Raw genomic sequence first — 20677 nt, forward strand, 5'->3', positions numbered from 1 at the left:
CAAAAATAATAACTGCCAATTCACTGTCTTTATAGTAATTAAATTATAAATATTCATTTCAAAATGAAAATTCATGTACTTCGTTAGTTTTGTTAGTTAACGTCAAGAATAATATTTGAGGCAGGAATATTTTTTACTTTACTAGATTATAATTTTTACTTATATTTGAACGCAATTTTTTGTATAGCGTAAAAACTGCTTTTTACCAGAAGCAAGATAGCACATATGCAAACATATTATAATGTATATAACTAGATGTTATAAAAAACAAATGAAGGACTAGGAATCTCAATGGATCCTGATGGATCTTGGAACCTTCATTGGCAGGCGCTTGTGTGCCAAGAAATGTTCCATACTTGTAAAAGTTTTCCAAAAGTGCTTCCTTCTCAACCCACCTATCATACAACCATTTAGACAATAGTTCAGGTTCTCGTGGAACCTAAAATGATATCAGCATATAGTATTTCTATAAATGAAAAATATAAATCGATCAACGACTTATATTATAAAACTTACCACTGAACTGGGGAAAACTCGGTAAAATAATACCGTTTCACACGGTGGTCGTGAACCAGTTATAATTGTTGGTAAGTCGATCGGTTTACCTTGAGGATATGCTATTGTTATATCAAGAATCCAATTAATTTCTGGTTTTGCTACCGTCATATCTAAAAGGAATTCATCATCGGTATGTATCAACAAGAACGTAATATAATGTAAAACACTATCATTTATTTGATCTATATGATTATATTTACTTGATCTATTGTTCATTACTCGTTCCGATGTATTACTTTCCAATGATGGACCAACTATATCGAATATAGTCTGCATTGCCCCTACTCGCGGTAACGTTACATTTTCAAGAATTGGTAAATTATTCTTTTTAGCATATTTTTGCGATGTCTCCCGTCTTTTACATAAAAAGCCACCCTCTGGAAATAGCACCATCCATTTTCTGTTCAATGGGATATACGACTCTTTCAGATGTTTCTCTAACTGCTTTAGACTTTCTTCCCTTTTCTTACGACCCTAATAAAAACATAAAAAAAGTTTTTTTAAATCCACTAAACACAAATACGATAACGTAAATTATCGGTAATAAGTTAATGAACGTATGTTAACTTACAGATATAATAAAGAAATCCTGATGTAAAATGGAAACTATACCAAAGTTGGTAAATTTAAAAATCCTATCCATAATCCACATCACATTAGGTAACACATTTGGTTTAGCATTAAATGTTGCCATTAGCATAGGAACATCACCAGTACTTTGATGATTTGCTATCACTAATGTCCTTTCGCTAATAAGCTTTTCTATGTCATCGCCTTGCTCTATTACTAGAAATTAAAAATCATTTGTTACTTATTATATTAATATACCTATCATAAATTCTATGTATTAGTTTCTCTTATATATTATTTCTGTACTTACTATCATAGCCTGCGGACCAAGACCATGTCGATACCATCGCTAAGAGCCAATGAAAAAATAATCCTTCGATCCTCCAATATACTTGTGGGTGATAAACTTTTACAGGAAACAATAATGTCATCCATACTACATATGTAGGTATACAATAAACATTATTGAGTATCACAAAACTTGTTCTAGCTATATATTTTATGAAAGTCAACACATTACTGATTATTCTGAAAGATTAAAAGTGCGATAAAATATATAGTTATAAAAAACATAGAGTGTATTAATTACAATAATTTAGTTTTAAATGCTTTACATTAGAAATTATAATTATTTTACATTTTGCGTCATCATCTAAAAATCTACTACAGTCTTGTATTTTGATCTAAAAAATGTTCCACTTTTAAAGTATTCATATATAATACGAAACCAATGTAATATGTGTTTGTTGCCTTATTTTTAAACATAAATAAATAACGTATATGTCCCGACGGTATTGGTACTTATACTTGCATCTTATAAAGTAATTATAATTTTTAGACTAATATCTTTCTTTTAATTCCACTTGCCAAGAATATGTATGACTTATACCCATTTGATGCTAATCATGGACATTGACAATGCAGTAAAACAAAAATTTTCGCATTAATCAAATATGACATAATGGTAAACATACGTTACAATGATCGGAAATAATAATTGATCGAAAACAGGAAGATTACAGCAAGTGAAAACTGTTTGATTGTTTCATTTGATCGGGTATAATGTTACTCGGGGACATGAGGCCCGGCACTAGTTGAATTGTAGGTTAAGGGTAAAAGAATCGACTTTTATCGAGTGAAAACACGCGAAACGTGTTGTTTGTAAATAAAATAATTGAGAATGGCAACGAAATATTTTGGTTATCAAGATAAAAAGTGGAAATAAATTAGGATCGTGGTACGATAGAGGACGGTTTCAGGCTTACCTCGTAAAAGTAGAAGAGGACGAGAGGTCGGTCATTTTCGACAAACACCACTTGCAATGCGGACTCGGGCAAATTTTATACACAATTTTTTAAGCATAGCATAATCCTCGTACATAAATTACATAATAAGGACCATTAAATGAAATGACACGTAAGAACCGAGTACTGTTTACATGAAATCGTTTGTATCTTAGTAAAATTTTGAATTAATGGTATTTAATAACCAATCAAATAACCATTTACTTCAATTGTTTAATAATTGTCTACGATTACACGATATCCCAAATGACGCACGGTTAGCAAGATAAATATATATTGAAAAAAATTTATCGGCTTATTATCAACTGGTATTAAGGTTGTGTATTCTCGATAATAAATCACAGTTTTGTAATTTTTACTAAATGCAAAATCATCACAGAACACGTAACATAAATTCAATGGCGGCGAAAGTTAATAGGTTGGTTAAAATCTTCCACTAATTTTATCAACAGTCAACGTATTACTAATTTGTCATCGTCATATATATACTGATGACTGAAAGTAGAATAAATTAAAAAGACAAAAATGCCATACTTGTGTTTATGAAGTATGTTTGAAAGTGCATGTTTTTGGAAACCACGTCGCGACGGTAGCTCTCCAATTAAAAACTTGAAATACCAACATGTCAACTTTTTTTTACCTCGTCTCGCGCAACCGTTACTTAATTTAACAAATTTTTAGACGCCTTCTAAGGGCAACACATTTTCCAAATACCCAAGTGAAACTGTTGCAATGTGATACGTAATCCCTTTTTGCGGTATACGAGCAACGAAAAATGAAGTGGACGCAATTTCTAAAATTATGTATAAGCCAATCGTAGTCACATTTATTCGCGCGCAGTGTCGGCTGTTTTTTGTCTGCAACTTCAGTAAAATTAGTACTCGCATTTGGCCCACTCGAAATCTATCTAACTACAGCATGCTTTATGCCTAGTTTTCAAGTTGCTCGCGGATCTACTCCCGTTTCTCTATCAATCGCGATACCATTTATTCATTCGGTTTAATTCTTTTAACATTCTAAAGAGGACTGTTGAAAGAAGTAAACGTAGAAAGATATTAAAATGTCGTTAAATCTATTAAGACGTTCGCTTAACAATCATGGAATACTGGAATTAAAGAAATCATCTACGTTTCTAACATTAAAGCTGTCATTGAACACATCGGCGGTTTATAAAGGCAGTAGCAAGGTATACCCTTACGTATCGTATAAAATACATATTATGACTTAAAAATGTAACATTTTCAATGACAACTTCCTAAATTCTTAATCAATAAATGTACAATCAATTTCTGATATTCACCTCTTTCCAATTTTCTTGTTCGCAAACTCAAATTGAATCGTACAGTATTTTTACATAATCAATCGGGGGAAGTCGTTCTCAAAATAATATTTAAGAAATATCGCAAGGGAAAGAAAAATACTTTTTTTACTCTAATTAATTTTGCCGGTATATTTTTCAACTGTCCTTATGTCATTTGTTATACAACAACTGAACATTAATGCCTAATCGTATTAATCACTATTTGAACGGAATATTTTCTTTTCTTCTTCTTTCAATCATCTCGCGAAGTTGAAACGAAAATGGTACTAAACAAATTATTTCTTGTAATAAAACGTTAATTAAATAATAGCATTTACATTCACAACAACTTATATTACGACCTATATGTATTTACTTTATTTTCTTCACAAACATATAAATCTCTTAGTGTGTGCAGCATACATATTCGTGCACAGATGTTATCCCAACTGCCTTCATTTGATAGGCTTCTAGTTTTCCTTGTTCAAGCTATTGTATCACTCACTTTAAAGTTACATACCCATTCGGTTGTGTTATATAATTTAATCTTTCATTATGGTATATGATGAGCAAAGATTTTTTTTCTCTATAAATATTATATACCTTCCATATTGTTATTATTTTTTAATATTACAATTTTAGGACTCAGAAGGTGAATTTCGGATTGAGAGGGATACTTTTGGAGAGCTGAAGGTCCCTGCTAGCAAATACTATGGAGCACAAACAATGCGATCAATGATGAATTTTCCAATAGGTGATAGTTCTGAACGCATGCCTGTAAGGAGAACAGATACTTTCATCTCAATTAATCTTTTATAATATATATGTGTGTATGTGTGAGTCCATACTGTGGATCAAGAAAAGTCAGCATGAAAAGATATCTAGTATAATATCAATGATATTTATTTAACATGAAGTTTAATCAATGTTAGGTTGTTCTTGCATGAAAAATGTGACCATATAACTGTTATGAATAGAATTATTCACTTTAGCCAATTTTTGGCAATAGGTATTAGAAAGTTTCTCAGCTTATACTTCATATGTTTATCCAGTACAGTGTCATTGTTGCAATGGGTATATTAAAGAAAGCTGCAGCATTGGTAAATAAAGAATTAGGAATGGATGCGAAAGTAGCAGAAGCAATCAGCAAAGCTGCAGATGATGTTATATCTGGCAAACTTTATAATGAACATTTTCCACTGGTGATTTGGCAAACAGGCTCTGGTACACAAACCAACATGAATACAAATGAAGTATTTATTAACGTGTAATGAATCAATTTAATCGTATTAAACTTTTAACTGATTTGTCTATAATTAACCTCATTTAGGTACTTTCGAATCGTGCAATTGAGATACTTGGTGGAAAGCTTGGATCGAAAACTCCTGTTCACCCAAATGATCATGTGAATAAATCACAAAGCAGTAATGATACATTTCCGACTGCCATGCACGTAGCAGTTGCTTTGGAAATCAACAGAGTATTAATTCCTGGTTTAGAAAAATTGCATGCAGCATTAGATGAAAAAGCTAACGCATGGAAAGATATTATAAAAATTGGTAGAACTCATACTCAAGATGCTGTTCCCTTGACTTTAGGACAAGAGTTTTCAGGTTGATATTGATACATTTTTACATTCATAATTATAATAAAACTTTCACTATTTCTATCAATAAATTATTTAAATACAGGCTATGCGTCTCAAGTTTGCAATGGTATTCGAAGAGTAAAAGATACTCTTCCAAGACTATATGAATTAGCACTTGGTGGTACTGCTGTAGGTACTGGTTTAAATGCACCAAAAGGTTTCGCAGAAAAATCGGCTGCAAAGATCGCCGAACTTACTGGTTTACCATTTGTAACTGCCCCTAATAAGTTCGAATCATTAGCTTGTAAAGACACTATGGTCGAAGTATCAGGTGCACTTAATACAGTAGCAGTTTCGCTTATGAAGGTACATTTAAATATATGATATAAAAGAAAATTTAATTTTTAACATGATTTGACTGTGCATTATAAGGAATTCCTATTCAGATAGCTAATGATATCCGATTTTTGGGAAGCGGACCACGTTGCGGATTAGGAGAATTAGCTCTTCCTGAAAATGAACCAGGAAGCTCCATTATGCCCGGTAAAGTTAATCCAACGCAATGCGAAGCTCTGACTATGGTTTGTTGCCAAGTAATGGGCAACCATGTTGCGGTAACTATCGGTGGAAGTAATGGCCATTTCGAGCTCAATGTGTTTAAGCCTATGATTGTTGCGAACACCTTAAGATCTGCGAGATTATTGGGCGATGCCGCTGCAACATTTACAAAGAATTGTGTTGTCGGCATTAAACCAAACGTGGACCGTATTGAAAAACTTTTGAACGAGAGCTTAATGCTTGTTACAGCGTTAAACCCTCACATTGGTTACGATAAGGTATTAGAATTGTTCAACTTAGAAAAGTATGAATTATTTATGATTTTTTAATATTAAAAGAAAACATCTATGTTTTACTTCAGGCTGCTGCAATTGCCAAACAGGCACACAAAGAAAATCTCACGTTAAAAGAATCAGCACTCAAAAATGGTATAACTGCAGAGCAGTTTGATCAATGGGTAAAACCAGAAAATATGATTGGACCCAAATAAGTGTATTTGAATAGAACGAAATGCAGAATACAAATTTTGTATTAATTGGTTCTAAATAAATTTCTTTTAGTATTCATAATTATTATATTATTAATGATATTAAAATTGTTATTGGATATTAAAAATATTTTTGTCATTTGTTAATTGTATATCATAATAATTTATATAATTTATACCAATAAATGTTAATATGTATTATACTAAATAGTAATTATTCACTTTTGTACAAATAATACTCTATAAGCATTGCTTTAATGTTATGTGGTTACATTAAAATATGTATTACATGCCTCGTTTGTTATCTGTATTGCAACATTCTTAGGGCATAGGTCAGCAAACAGCTACTTTACTAAATACTAAATTAAAACGACAGATATAAAATGAATACAGTCAGAAAAATACAAAGTATTATTATTAAATGTGGAAATCGTAATTATGGTAAAGTTGGAATAATTGGGGTACCATTTGAAAAGGGACAGGTATGTATAGAAGAAAAGAGAATGAAGTAGTACTGCATGAAGTAATAATAAAATATTACTGTATAAATGCAGCGTAAAGAGGGTGTAGCATATGGTCCAGAGGTGATTAGGGCAGCTGGATTAGTACGAGAATTAGAATCATTAGGTAACTATTATTCTACTGGTTTGAAATATCATTAAAAACTGCAATCCTAATCATGATAAATATTTTTAAACTGAACAAGGGTTAAATGTGAAAGATTATGGTGACATTTCATATAAAGCAAAGAATATAGATGGGGTAAATAACATGTCACACTTAGGCGATGTTGCTGGTTGTACTAGCTGCCTATCTGAACAAGTTCAACAGGTTTTAAAAGAAGGTCGAAGGGTATTAACTGTTGGCGGTGATCACAGTTTAGGAATTGGAACTATAGATGGCCACGTTAAGGTATAATATAGAAAAAAGTAGTATTTGTTCTATTGCAATTATACAAGTCTACACACTATGACATTTTTAAGGAAAGACAAAACGTGGGTGTTATATGGGTCGATGCTCATGCAGATCTGAATACAAATAAAACTAGTGAAAGTGGAAACGTTCATGGAATGCCTGTAGCATTATTAACTTCTGAATTGGCAGATTACTGGCCACATCTTCCAGGGATGGATTGGCAGCAACCAATGTAATTTAAAATTATAGTGCACGATCTCCAAAACATGATAAACAGAATAACATTAAATGTGTTATAATTGGTTTCAGGTTATCTATTAGAAATGTAGCTTATATTGGATTAAGATCTGTAGATCGTTATGAAAGATTAGTTATTGAAAAATTTGGTATTACTGCTTTTGGTATGGAAGATGTTGAAAGATATGGTAACTATTTTAAATTTGATACATCCGGAATACATATTAATCACACTCTACTTTGTGATTTTTCCATAGGTATTCACGATGTTGTTTACATGGCTTTAAACAAGATAGATCCTAATGAGTCAAAATCGTTGCACGTTAGCTTCGATATTGATTCATTAGATCCATTAGAAGCACCCTGTACAGGAACTCCTGGTAAATTTACTATTTATATCTAAATTATTTGCACTCCATTTCTTTGAGACTTATAAATGTTATTTACATCAGTACGTGGTGGACTATCACTTAGAGAAGCTGTCCATTTAATGGAAATACTTTATAGAACTAACAGACTGAATGCACTAGATCTCGTAGAAGTAAATCCTCGTATTGGAAATCAACATGATACTCAATTGACTGTTCAAGCTGCTATACATATAATTCAAGCTGGATTTGGTTATACCAGAAGAGGTCTTAAAGTTCCAGAAGGTATTACCGATATGCCTTTACAGACGTTTCGATAAACTATTGACATTTATTTATTTATGGCTTTTATTCTACTACTAAATATAATTAAGTTACCATGTCCGGCCTCCTTTGAAGTTTATACAATAACAAACTTTTGTACACTTTCAAACAGTACCACAAAAATATAAGAGAAAAACAAAACAAAACAATATATTTCATTACTGCGTTCATTAAACTTCATGAATCACAAAAGTTTTATCAGGAAGATCATCATACTTAATTTCTAACTTCCTTATTGTTGTTTTATGATCTGGTTCAATATTATATTCACAATCTAATGTTCCTTTGGTATTAGATCCCTTCAGATTAACACTTAACTTTCTACTGGTATCATCAATGGAAATCACTTTTATTCTTCCTTCTTTTACTGGTTCTCCTAAATATTTAACTGCATTTTCCTTATTGTGAAATAATTCAAGTGCCCTTTTGTAAGTCACTGTTCGTCGAAGTCTTTTCTCAATAAGAATGGTTGTGAACATATAAGTACCTAGAACTCCAATACTTCCATAAAAAGCTGCTGTTGCTAAACTCTTAAGAGGTGCTGTCTACATGCGAAAAAGTAAAAAGAAGTTGTTTTTAGTTTATATACAAACCATAGAGGTTAGTTTTTTATTCACAGAAACATCAAAGAAGTCAATTTTCGAATACTAATTTTAAAAAGAACACTGAATTTATTCCATTATATGCACTAAATACGCACCCTTATTTTATTCATATTTTGATTATGTAATTAGTTTGTAAGGAAATATTTTCTACATTTATACGAGTACGTTTTTCTCGCAACCTTGCCATACACCAGACTGCTTCGTTTCAAAGTTCTCAGCCATCTTTTTATTTACACCTATAATTATACACGAATATTGTTGATTATTAATAATAATCATTTTAAAAAAGTAGTAAAATAATAGTGAAATGGTATCCTATTACACAACAGTAAAATCTATAAATGCATTATACGATGCATAAAAATAGAATGCATTTGTCACGTGACCAAATAGTAAAATTCAAAATTGTATTATTTTCTAATTTATCGAAATGTTTAAACAAAACGAAATGCACATACTAATACTAGGAAACGAGATAACATTCATCATACATAAAGAATACAAGTTTTCCATAGTAAGGATGTTCGATTTATTTCTTTATTTCAACAAACACAATATTTTTAATATGTGAAGAACAACTGTACTCTTGTACGCAAAGTGTTTAATGACATTTTGCATGTAATTAATAAACAGATTTTAAGTGTACATTCGTGAGGTTATTCCAGCAACAAGACGTTTTTATTTTTGCGCGACACGTTATTAGATTATTCTAGGTACATGGGCGTTACAACAATATACACTAAAATCCATAAATTTATACGTTGTAATCTACAAGCTAATAGGTTTAGTTCCCTACATAAATAAGTATTCTCCGGTAATATAGTAAAATTTGTCCACGTATTTCGATAAGATCTTTATGTACAAAAAATTACAAAAAACTGAATTGTGTTGTCACGGAATCCATGATGACGTATACAAAAATGAAGATTTTTATAAGACATACACGATTAAGAGGTATTTCATAGAGCGCATACATAGATTATTAGAAATGTATCTTACGTAAAATAATATACACGTGGTAATATATAAAGTAAGACTAGATGCGAGTGTCAAGGACCCTACCTATAAATCTACAGTCGTTACAGTGTAGTCCGAGACACAATTTAGAAGCAAAATCACCTGCCTTAACGCAAGAATATGCGGCACAACAACGGCTGAAAGCGTACTGGCAAGAAGAGAGCAAATTGCATTTGTCAATAATTCATATCTTTCTTTCCAATTTTTACCAATCTCTTCGAGAAATTTACGATATGCTCACTAAGTTGGACACAATACTGAAAAAAAAAATCATTTTTATACACATACCGCATCGATAAACTTATACGAAAAAAACTCGAGCTCTAATTACCTTTAAGTATATAATCTGTTAACAATGTAGGTACAGTTGGGCTATCTTCACTAATTGCTTTCAGTACTGCAATATAAAATGTCACAATCAATATCATTAATTATAAGCACGTTAATCGTTTAGCGATACTCACTTTTTATGAGAACTTGTAAGGCCTGATTGTCTGGTGGGCCGTTGTCCGTGTGGTACGGAATTACAGTAGTTAAATACTGAAAATAATCAATGTGAGAATGACAGATGTTCCATTTCGTCGTCCGTTAAACAGTTCCAATACGGAATTACCTTTGATTCCTGAAGCGATCTATGTTGCGGTAAAGGACTAGTACCATTTTGCATTTGATTTCTTTTCTTTGTGACATGATGCTGTCTTCGTCGATTTTGTACTGCTAACAATAACGAGATAAACTGATTTTTCAGTTCCTTCTCGTACTCGAGTTCGTCGCGTAATGCGAGTTCCGCGATGAGAGTCTCGCTCAGGGCTCCCACCAAGGATTCCATTTCCCCGAGCAACTCCGTCAGCTGGCTGGAGGTAAGTTGTTTTAGCTCTAAAATAAACGATCGTGATTCAGGATTATGAGGCCAATTCTGATACGGTTTATTGTTCCGGGTCTGATTACGAAAATATACTTTTCTCATGGAGCGGAGAGCCTAGAACTTCTCTGCTTCTCTCCAACGCTTCGTCGCTATCCAATAAAGATCCATCGGAATCCGGAGATCTTTCCATCGACGGACTCTCCTATGCAGAACACAGATTATTTACTCATCTTCCCTAATCTCTACAATTATTCTTTATCGACAACTTTCACCCTTACCTGCATTATATCGTCTATTTCACGGAGTACTTCTTCGGCAGTCTTCAACGGTTCCTCTGGGCTATGAGTATCGGTACTACTGGACAAGATCAAAGCATGCATGTCCAAATCAGTCGCGACAGCCTCGTCTTCGCTACTTAAATCCTCTAGTTCTGGTCTATAGCAAACAAAACGGAAGCGTCCAATTGTTGCGAACATTTTGTAGGTGTTTCGAAACTTTTTGAAAAATGTTTCTTATCGTTTCGTAGCGTTGTATTTTTGTCGAAAGAAAAGCAGCGAATAAGGTGCGAGAAAAATTGCTTGAAACGCTACTTATTGTCAGGAAGGGCTCACCTTTCGTGCGAGACCGGTGCCTCGTTCAAATTAAGCGCAGGCATATGCATTTTTCTGGCGTACGATTTGCTCCAATCGATCGGTAATATGTTACCGAACGTACCAGTAATCGTCCACCACATTCTGAAACGAGAAGAAGGGTTAAAAATTTGATTGGCACGTCGGTGATAATTAGAGGGAGCGGATGAAATTTTTTTCCACGAAATACATTGAACCTCATCTGCGGGTGTGTTACTAATTATGTGTACACCACACCAGCTGACTCATATCCTCTTGCTGAATTGTCCTCTGGCGTTTTAAAACGCCATGAATCGAGCAAGCAGCTGCTATTTTTAATCCGTAACGCTTAACGTCTTCTAAGAATTTACCACGAAATTAAGTGCTACGTGATCCCACCGGGCAACATGCTCGATAGAGGACTGGTACGCGTCTTAAAATTCGGAGCAAGGATGTCCCTGGGAAAATAGTGTTGCCACATTTCTAACCGCGGGCCGTTCTATCTTTAAACCGGGCAAGTAACCGGCAACATGTTGCAAACGGATTGTTCCAGCGTAGTCGGTCAAAGGAATAAATTACGAGAGCGATAAGCCTGCGAATATTGGGTTGTAATCTAAATTCCACAACAACTCGTACATCATCGTCGATTCCCAGAGTACTGTTATCGCGTTAAACGGCTGTTGAGAGGCGCGATAAGATTCCGCGACAGAGACAGAGATACGTTTTCTGACGAGGTCTCCGTTTTCTAGGAGACCGTGTGAATCATTCAGCTGTCGTAGGCGTTCCCTGACCCGTACACACGTCTACGCGAACCGTACAGATAAGCCTTCCGATCTGCTGGAAACGGAGTGTAACTCGTTCCAACAACAATGCATCCATTCTAAGGAAATGAATTTCCGCGTGGAATCGGTGTGTTCGTGAACGAGATTCTATCAATGGGCCTTTCTCACACCTCCGATTGAATAAACTCCGTCTACGATCGAGCAAGGGAGCGGGAGGGTGCGGGGTGTCTGGTTACTAGTTCGTTCAATTAAATTTTTTCCCGTCGCGATTACCGGATAATCGACGGAACCGAACTTTGAACGAATTGATTAGGTCTAATTGGCAGTGAAGCACGAGTTTCATGGTCCGCTGGTATCCTTCAAATTTTTTCTCGTAATTACTCTTATCGATCGTACTCGACTCTTTTAGTCCTATTATAGTTCTTGTCTCTTTCTCTTTTTTTTTCCTTAGGCGTACGCGATATAAGTACACGCCTGAGAGGTTCTCGGAAATAAAGGGAGCATACAGGCACATACGACGTACTGGTCGATGGTGTTGGATTAACAAATGGAGGTCAATTCGACCCACTTGAGTTTCTCATTAATGTTAAGTGCATTAAAGCAGTGACTTCATCCTGCACGCATGCTGATCCCATCATTCAGAACGAACGTCTAAACATCCGACCCGGCTGGATCATGTGGCGAAGGAATCATTGCAGCGGAGATAGTTTCAAATTTATTTGAAATTCGTATCGACGCGCAGGACAGGATTCATAAATTATTGAACAGAAGTTTTAATGGGCTACGATCGATGCTAGAACAAGTATTCCAATTGTACTGAAAGGAAGCAGAGTGCTTTTCTTCGTAGCTGTCATTCTTGAACCAGTCTATATATCTTTCTTCACTTACTGGAACGAGAAAAATGCAGTGAAATTGAATTCCCCGAAAGGCGAGTGTGTATCCCCTTGCTTATTAATTCATTCTTCGGTTCAACGATCCGCGACGAGGTCTATGCAGTTCTCGTGCACTATCTCTTGCGTAATACGAACAGCTTGGAAGGAAAAACAGCAGGTCTTTGTCGATATACAATACCCCAATAAATCGTAACGATTCAATCAAGAAAATCTGTTCCACCTAATTTGATAGAAAATGAACGAAACTGCCCCTGACCAAAATCTTCAATGGACGACCAAATGACCTCCTGATAGGGTACCGTTTTCTAGAAAATAAGAGACTAATTACGATAAGGAGGGACTGGATCATTTCCGTTGGATCTTTCTACCGTATCAATGCTACCAGTTTCGTCCTCTTTCCTGCGACATGGATAAATAAAATGAACCCTGAGAAACGGAGCACGAAGGAGAGCGATGGTCGAGAAACATCGGGCCGATACGGGTGGTACAGCGCGTGCGCTGTTTTATTGACGTTCGTCCATCCGGAGGGTGGCTCGATACGAACGACGGAACAAAACACAGAGATCAAATTTTCATGGGACACCCCCTTCTTTGATTCGATCATGCACGATTTCGCGCTGCCCCGAACGCGTTACTGACCCTTCGGAGCTACTGGATTTCAGGGTGTCCCTTCGCTTCCTCGCCGCGAAATTTTTCCACTCTGTGAAACCATTTCAAGGGAAACTCGTAACTTTACGCAAAATGAATAAATAGTCCGGCTATTCGGAGCATAATTAATGAGTTGGCGTAATCGTTGACTGAACGTGCACGAAAATGTTTTGTTACGTTCAGACTGCGCGTCTCTTTGAAATTCAAAGGAATACTTAAGCAAGTATAAGCACGTTCGTACAGCTGCATACCTAATCGACAATTCTGCAACTTTTGACGCAGCACCGTCGCGAATAGAATTGAGGATGGTGTACACCGAGTCTTGCCAGAGAGTGCACGGGTCGTGGTCTGAAAAGGGGGCCGTGGAAAAAGGAAAAAAAATATTAAAAAAAAAAGGAGAAAAGGAAGTTACGTGTTGCGGGGCGAGAAAGTCTTTCGAGAGGTGAAAAGAAGGCTACGGTTGCGCGTTCAAAGGCGAACGTCCATTGGAGTCACCGCGACCTTGGGCTCCGAAGAAGGGAGACGCGTTTGATTCGTGGAACACCGCGATCCGTGTGCGAGGAACTTTGTCTGGTGACAAATTGGATTAGAAACAATGGGCAGGATACGCGCACGCACGGATGCGTTTATTCTTTCCGGCTTGATGCATGCATATGAAAGCGGCGCCGATGCCGAATGAGACACGTGCGACAACACGTGTCCGATCTATGCGAACTTCGGCCACTGACCTCCCCCGACTTCTCGCCGATGCTTCGATTCTCGATACCTCGTCGGGTTTCAACATTTTTCCGTTCGCGTTTCATACGCTATTTCTAGAAGAAAGAAAGAACCAAGCTTTAGTTAGATTTTAGCTCTGATCAGGACAAAGTATTGGGGTGTAATGTGTTACGTAACCGGAAGGGTGGAGTCGTCATCACTTCTCTTGAAGGCATTGGATCCGCGTGGCCATCCTATCAATATTGTCATTTAACTCCATAATATAATAAAATGTTCCTCGACATTTCATCGTAACTAAAACATTATTCTCTCGATATATAGGTATTTGGTACACGGTCTTTAAAAGTATACAAGAACGATTAGAATTCCATTAGCGAAAAAGGATCGGAAAGTAACCCGGAAGAATGAAATTTGTTGCCTCGCTGGTAAACTACGATGGCAACCGAATAAAAGGAGGAAGCGGTTTCAGGTAGATGTTCGTGCAGCAGGTATGCAGCTCCGAAAGAGCTACGTGTTGGTCGGTCTGACCTCCCTTAGCGGGCGGGAGTTAATTCTTCGTTGTTGATGCAATCTCAAAGAGGTTTTTCCTTTATATAACAGCAGCTCCGGTCCCTAGCCCTAAAAAGATTCTTCTACAGGTTCGTTGCCTTCTTTCTTTCTTTTTCTCTCCACCGATCGACTCGACGGAAGGCAACGGGACGTCTAGACGGATTTCAAGAAAGGTGCGACTTCAAAGAAATTTATGCACAACCGGTGGAGTTTGAAACGAGTTTAAGAGCCACGGGCCGGCGCGTTACTTTACACCGAAGAAGATACAATTTTGCGCTTCGTTGAGCTTCACCTGCGCCAGCTCGTTACGCCCTGGAGTGTACATTCAACCGGTCACCTGCACTGCGGACAACACCGTGAATTTTTCATGGGGAATATTCGCAGGAAACTTCTAAACGTCTCCCTTATCGGGCATATTTAAATTGTCTTTAATTAAGTCTAACTTTCACGTTGCAGGACGTTCCACAAGTTTTTCTCGACCTCGCATTTAATTGCGAGACTATTTTTGGAACAATTTCAAGGCAAGAACTGCAACGGATGGATATGCGAGTAAAAAAGGTTGAAAGATGAAAGAAGGTATTGTTGAAATGTTCTTGAGAATTACGTTATTATCGCAGTTGATGCCCCGATTATATCCTTATCTAATTATGCATTCCTACTATAGTGCGATCGAGGATGAAACGCCGAAAGCGTAACAGAAAAAATGTTAGACGCACTCATTAATTATGCAAAACATAGAAATCAAGCTAGAATCGATTGATTAGCCATCTATTTGCTCTCAGTGCACGACGATAGTCTAATTAGAAGGTGAGTTACTTTCTTGTTACGCTGGCTGTCCACTCCACGCGGAGAGAAAGCTGCAGAACGCGCCGCAAACGTCATGTAGAGAGTACTCATGGCGGCACACTTTTCTGCTGGAAAATCGATATGGTGATCTTAAGAGGGAGGATCGGGCTTGCAATGAATAGCTACTCCTCCATTTAAAAAAAAGGAAGAGAAATAGCCTTTTGTCAGAATGAATTTTAAAGTCTCTATACCGTCATTAAGAAACCCTACCCTATACCTCTCTCCTGGGCGTTATATTCAACTAAATAAAACATGCATTTTCCAATAAGGCGATATAAAATCATGTACCGTCGACAGAGGCAAAGGGATAATACCCGTTGAACCGTATCAATCTGCAGATTTAGCGCAAGCAGCGTGACATCACTTCTTGATGAAACCATACAAGTAACGTTCAACCGATATTGGTTCAGACCTAGTCATCGAGTGAAACTGTTTGCGCGTCTTAACGAGAGTCGAAGAAAGCGTTAGCACGAGATTACCTAAACGGGATATAATATATTACCGGCGGAACAACCGATAAAGCCGTAATTGCTACAGCGTTTACATCTCGTTTATAAACTCTGTTCATAAACCTACATGATCATTTCCATGAAACCCGTGCACAGTACCAACATTCAGAATTATGTTATTGAAAGAGGGAGCGATGGGAGAGATAATTATTATTCGCGTGCGAATAATATCGTAACGGTGATGACCGTAAACGATTGCTTCCGTTCGACGGGAACCGGCACAACTATGTATCATTATCTACGTTTATTGGGGAGGATCGAAGAGTTGCGCCGTTTAATAAAGATATCTCAAGGTGAACGCGACAATTTGAATGCGATAACTCCGGCAATCGTCGGGGGTGTTTATTTACCCGGCGAGCCGCCGTGCTGCGCCGGCAGTTTTACTTTTTTAATCGTTGAACGTGGCCGTATAAACCGGTATAACTGTACCGGAGATATCGCGTGACCCAAGGGTAATAGAAACTTCTCAATCGTGCACGTACTAACGTAATTGCACGCGTCTTTTCTTTTTTTCTTTTTTCATCTATTTGTCGGCGCCCCGTTAAAAATAGGTCGTTCGATGACGATAAATGAAACGGAGGAAAAGGTGGAAAGTGAAGGAACCGTTACGGTTAACCGATCGATTTACATTGCACCAACTGATATTCCCGTACGTATACTCCGATTGATTTATTGCGGTAATATATCTTTGAGAAATATGTAGCATCGACGTTCCAGAAACTTACTGGCACTCGTTCATAATTTCCTCCTGGGTCCGCACTTGCACGGGTGCCAAAGACTCGACGTCCGTACCGTAATCACGGAAGCAGGATGTTATCTTCTCGTCGAAGGTGTTAACAAGGTCCTCGAGACTGCCGCTGAAGGGGCTGAATGTCCCCTCTTGGAGAATATCCGTGCCATTTTCGTGCGTGGTAGCCGGCTCGTTCGCGTTGCAATTTTCCCCATAACCGGTGTTCAAACTCGTATCCAACAATTGTTCTAAATGTAACAGAGAACGGTCTTCATCAGTATCCATAATTTCTTTATTATTTACTCGAAGTTTTACCACGCGTCGGCCTATCGTCAGTCACCGTTTTTAAATAGAACCGAGAGACAGAAGTAAACACGATAGCCCGATGGAATGGAACGCAATAATGGGTTATCGTTTGTGTACAGAGTTGTATCACGGGGTAGGGTATATCGAAAAAGTTATCGATGGAACAACGCGTTAGCATATTTAACTTAAAAGCAACCGGGTATTAATTTACGTTTACCGCGGGTGTATTATTAGTTACATAAACGCGATGGATCGTACTTTCGCGTAGACGGCTGTGACGCATAGCGGATCGAATGTTTTTAGGATTAAATGTCCGTCATTTTTCTGCAAGGGGGACCGGAGATCGTAAGCGAGTACACATACGTGTGTTTTGCGTATCGCCACGCACGAGCCTGCCGGCGTTTCGAGGACAGATTTCCAACGATGTATGTTCTACGATGTCGTGAAAAGTGATACGAGAGTTAAAGCGTACACGAAGGATATTAGACACCAATTGTACGCATGACGTAGCCTTTTGTCGCGCGTTCGTCGCCCGAAGGTCGCTTCTTCACCGCTGCCCATACCGAGAGCCACCCTCGTTATTTAATTTGCACGTCCGCAAAATGAGCGTGACCACGCGTGCACGCGTGTTTCACGCATTTACACAGACGGGCAAAACCTGTTCCTGCCACCGGGAAACTCTTTCGATTTCGAAATTTCCGCTTATAGTATAGTACCGGCGGTGTACTGGAACGCCTTTTTTAGCCAAAGTAAAAGAGAACATCGCGAACACCGTAGAAATCACACGTACGCTTGTCCTCGTATCGTTTTCATTTCATAACCGAACGATCCTCACCCACTTTCCAACAAGTACCGAATCGATTGCGACGAGAATAGAGGTGAAACAGGGATTATCGAGTCTACTTCTGACTCTCGGTTTCACGAGCCGACCCTATTACATTTCCAATTTTGCCACTTGACACTACGCCGTAACGCTCCTAACAAAGAGACATTTCCGATTCGAGAGCATCGCGATAAACTTTGATCCGTGACGAGATCAACGCGAATCCGTGACGTTATGCACACCGGGATGCACCAGGTGTGAATGAAAAAGCAGAGAAACAGAGGAGGAAAAGGCAACGCGTGTTCGCGTTTCGCACCTGTCAATAAATTCATGTTCTTCAAGCTGGCCGTGTCCTCCTCCTCGAATCGTGCAAGGGGTGCCTCGAACTTCAACTCGGCGATCTTGCCCGCCATGTCCCTCATTATTGACCGTGTAGAGAAGAACCGGGAGCGGAGTCAATCACCGTGATGAAATTCGGCACCGTATACTTGCGGCAGCGCCCCCGAGGCGCACCGTTTGCTTTGTTCGTTTTATAATTTTTTTACAAAGGGGTAGGAAAGGAAAGGATAACAGACATCCGAACGAACCGACCAACAACGTACTATCCGTTGTCTGCGAGGCTTCGCGAACGACTGACGCAGAGGGGGCTCGTTCGGTAGTAGTGGGGGAAGATGATTGCTCGTCGCCATGACAACCGATAGCTGAGCGCGCCGATGGTACGAAGCGTCGGCAGTGACGTACACGAAAAATTAAACACCCCATTGATTACGAAAAAACGTAGTTTTCAAAGCTTTCATTCCTAGTAAACGATTTTCTGTAACGTACAACTCTTCGAACGCCCGAGATCGAGTGAAAAGTTATCGTAGAGAAGATAAGTTGACGTATTTTTATCACAGGCGATTTGAGGGCGCTACAGTTCTTTTACCGCTTCGAAGCAACTTCCGACGTTACCGATTCACCATAGAATAAGATCGCAACATCTGATGTGGTCGGAATTTGAACAACGTGCGAGAAAAATGATGTTCTCCGGACGTCGACTCTATATATGACCTACGTTTTTATGTTAGACCTTTTCTCTACAATTATCATCAAGTGGTAAAGATATTTTTGCGAAGAGAATTCAATTATTTGATGTTGTAGCGCTGTTGTATGCACTTACGCACCACAATCGAATTCGAGAGAGGGCACAAATATATAGAATGGTATGTTAAGATATTTAAATGTACAACGGTGTGATACAATTAGAACTCCTTCATACAGAGCATTTTTTTCTCGCATATATTTTGCATAACGTATTTTTTTTCGTTTCGCAGCGTCGTAATTGGATTCAATTCAGTGGAAAAGAACTACGGCATAAGTTCTAATTGCTTTGATAGCCACACCCCGATCACTTTCAAGAAATTAATGTAGCGTTTTTTAGCTTAATATTTATAATAATATAGCGTAGTCTTGCTAACATAGAAAGCAATTACGCGTAGGCAGAATTCGTCTCTTGATGGTCTATCGTTTTTGACATTTTCTGTACGGTTTGCTCTTTCGAGGACGTCAAGAAAGGCTAAAACGAATATCTTCACGCACGATAAAATAACTTGTAAAAGGACAACCGTTGATAGTACATATCTCTCTTGTTGGCTTTTTTGCAATATCATATCATGTATTGTAAAGCAGTTAATCGACACTTGTAACGTTTCGATGCAAAATTCAGATACAGATCCAGCGTACATGCAAAATAACTGGCGTGCCAGTAGGTCACGTAAAAAATATAAAAAGATCACTACAACAGCGGACTGTAGTTATCCTTGATAAGATCGTAAATTGCATTGTCAGCAAAAGGTGGTGATTAATAGAGACACCAAATAAGACTCAGGTATGCAATTTAGATGCCACCAACAATGAGTAGGACGTTGCTATCGCCGTGTGTCTGAGAAATACACGATGTAGCATGTGTCGTTAAGATGTCGATTTGATAATGAACTCTCTTAAAGATATTCCATCATTATTGAGTCCAGAAAAGTCTAATATCATTAAAAAATGACTAGCAAGAATTTAGATACTAGCAATTCCCTGATATCTATCTGCTGAAGGTATCGATATTTATTGATAGTATGATCGTTTTAAAATTGCAGATACCATCGTTTGCAATTCAAAAAATGAATCTTGACATGAAACATTCATTAGCCGCGGTACATAACAGAAAAAAATACTGCTCGCTGCGTTGGTGAATTTGCGCATTATCATAAGATAACGTTACTCTTCTGTAAATTGATATAAGTTAATGCAGCATTTGTTGGGCAGCACTGTGAAATACGATAGGAAGAATGTAGAATAATGTAGTTGAATTAACAGAGGGCCATTCATAAATGCCATTACGTGTAACAAACATTGTTGACAAGGTATCGCGTTACATAAATATGTAACATCCATGTAACGTTATGCTAGTCACGTAGCACACGAAGAGAAGCAACCATGTTAAAATTCAATTAATTCGCTGCCACAATTTGTTCGCGCTTATCTGCGTTGCAGTATGGATTTATCAATATAAAGTGGATGCGTTTGATATCGAGTCATCG

At 37.5% G+C, this 20677-nt stretch overlaps 5 protein-coding genes across 9 annotated transcripts; 2 read left to right on the forward strand and 3 right to left on the reverse strand.

Annotated features, from left to right (window-relative positions):
- Positions 1-2950, reverse strand: LOC143424491 (acyl-CoA:lysophosphatidylglycerol acyltransferase 1). Its single transcript, XM_076896560.1, has 6 exons — positions 2394-2950; positions 1439-1656; positions 1130-1344; positions 759-1032; positions 517-668; positions 1-439 (listed from the first exon to the last, which is right to left on the reverse strand). Exons 1-6 carry the CDS (start codon positions 2426-2428, stop codon positions 203-205), a joined length of 1131 nt encoding a protein of 376 aa, XP_076752675.1. The 5' UTR covers positions 2429-2950; the 3' UTR covers positions 1-202.
- Positions 2951-3363: 413 nt separating this feature from the next.
- Positions 3364-6573, forward strand: LOC143424241 (fumarate hydratase, mitochondrial). 4 transcript variants are annotated; one of them, XM_076896194.1, is made up of 7 exons: positions 3364-3618; positions 4375-4509; positions 4785-4985; positions 5063-5345; positions 5424-5686; positions 5767-6156; positions 6240-6573. In XM_076896194.1, the coding sequence occupies exons 1-7, from the start codon at positions 3493-3495 to the stop codon at positions 6366-6368; spliced, it is 1527 nt and encodes a 508-aa protein (XP_076752309.1). In that variant the 5' UTR covers positions 3364-3492; the 3' UTR covers positions 6369-6573. The 4 variants fall into 4 exon arrangements, with proteins under 4 accessions (XP_076752309.1, XP_076752311.1, XP_076752310.1 ...); XM_076896196.1 differs by lacking the exon at positions 3364-3618 and adding an exon at positions 3993-4016; XM_076896195.1 differs by lacking the exon at positions 3364-3618 and adding an exon at positions 4213-4290.
- A 108-nt stretch (positions 6574-6681) lies between these two features.
- On the forward strand, positions 6682-8205 carry Arg (arginase). Its single transcript, XM_076896208.1, has 7 exons — positions 6682-6847; positions 6920-6992; positions 7072-7277; positions 7349-7512; positions 7590-7705; positions 7775-7897; positions 7970-8205. The coding sequence occupies exons 1-7, from the start codon at positions 6749-6751 to the stop codon at positions 8203-8205; spliced, it is 1017 nt and encodes a 338-aa protein (XP_076752323.1). The 5' UTR covers positions 6682-6748.
- Positions 8206-8215: 10 nt separating this feature from the next.
- On the reverse strand, positions 8216-9066 carry LOC143424259 (uncharacterized). The gene is made up of 2 exons (XM_076896220.1): positions 8910-9066; positions 8216-8754 (listed from the first exon to the last, which is right to left on the reverse strand). Exons 1-2 carry the CDS (start codon positions 8922-8924, stop codon positions 8380-8382), a joined length of 390 nt encoding a protein of 129 aa, XP_076752335.1. The 5' UTR covers positions 8925-9066; the 3' UTR covers positions 8216-8379.
- A 271-nt stretch (positions 9067-9337) lies between these two features.
- Unc-76 (fasciculation and elongation protein Unc-76) lies at positions 9338-18752 on the reverse strand. 2 transcript variants are annotated; one of them, XM_076896084.1, is made up of 9 exons: positions 18424-18752; positions 16974-17226; positions 11308-11430; positions 10975-11131; positions 10790-10898; positions 10445-10707; positions 10296-10371; positions 10163-10228; positions 9338-10088 (listed from the first exon to the last, which is right to left on the reverse strand). In XM_076896084.1, exons 1-9 carry the CDS (start codon positions 18527-18529, stop codon positions 10072-10074), a joined length of 1170 nt encoding a protein of 389 aa, XP_076752199.1. In that variant the 5' UTR covers positions 18530-18752; the 3' UTR covers positions 9338-10071. The 2 variants fall into 2 exon arrangements, with proteins under 2 accessions (XP_076752199.1, XP_076752200.1); XM_076896085.1 differs by lacking the exons at positions 16974-17226; positions 18424-18752 and adding an exon at positions 11516-11703.
- Between the last annotated feature and the right edge of the window lie 1925 nt (positions 18753-20677).

Source organism: Xylocopa sonorina, chromosome 6 (genome assembly GCF_050948175.1).
Source record: "Xylocopa sonorina isolate GNS202 chromosome 6, iyXylSono1_principal, whole genome shotgun sequence".
In the NCBI taxonomy this organism is placed as follows: Eukaryota; Metazoa; Arthropoda; class Insecta; order Hymenoptera; family Apidae; genus Xylocopa; species Xylocopa sonorina.

Bases quoted from the DNA above. Each gene is read 5' to 3' on its own strand.
- LOC143424491 (XM_076896560.1), bottom strand. From the start codon at position 2,428: ATGACCGACCTCTCGTCCTCTTCTACTTTTACGAG. The intron at 669-758 runs GTAAATATAATC...AATTCCTTTTAG, and splicing joins AGTAATGAACAATAGATCAA to ATATGACGGTAGCAAAACCA. The intron at 440-516 runs GTAAGTTTTATA...ATATCATTTTAG, and splicing joins GAGTTTTCCCCAGTTCAGTG to GTTCCACGAGAACCTGAACT.
- LOC143424241 (XM_076896194.1), top strand. From the start codon at position 3,493: ATGTCGTTAAATCTATTAAGACGTTCGCTTAACAATCATGGAATACTG. The intron at 3,619-4,374 runs GTATACCCTTAC...TTACAATTTTAG, and splicing joins TTTATAAAGGCAGTAGCAAG to GACTCAGAAGGTGAATTTCG. The intron at 4,510-4,784 runs GTAAGGAGAACA...ATGTTTATCCAG, and splicing joins ATAGTTCTGAACGCATGCCT to TACAGTGTCATTGTTGCAAT.
- Arg (XM_076896208.1), top strand. From the start codon at position 6,749: ATGAATACAGTCAGAAAAATACAAAGTATTATTATTAAATGTGGAAAT. The intron at 6,993-7,071 runs GTAACTATTATT...AAACTGAACAAG, and splicing joins ACGAGAATTAGAATCATTAG to GGTTAAATGTGAAAGATTAT. The intron at 7,513-7,589 runs GTAATTTAAAAT...AATTGGTTTCAG, and splicing joins ATGGATTGGCAGCAACCAAT to GTTATCTATTAGAAATGTAG.
- Unc-76 (XM_076896084.1), bottom strand. From the start codon at position 18,529: ATGAGGGACATGGCGGGCAAGATCGCCGAGTTGAAGTTCGAGGCACCC. The intron at 17,227-18,423 runs GTGCGAAACGCG...TGTTACATTTAG, and splicing joins GAACATGAATTTATTGACAG to AACAATTGTTGGATACGAGT. The intron at 10,708-10,789 runs GTATATTTTCGT...CGTTTATTTTAG, and splicing joins CTCTCCGCTCCATGAGAAAA to AGCTAAAACAACTTACCTCC.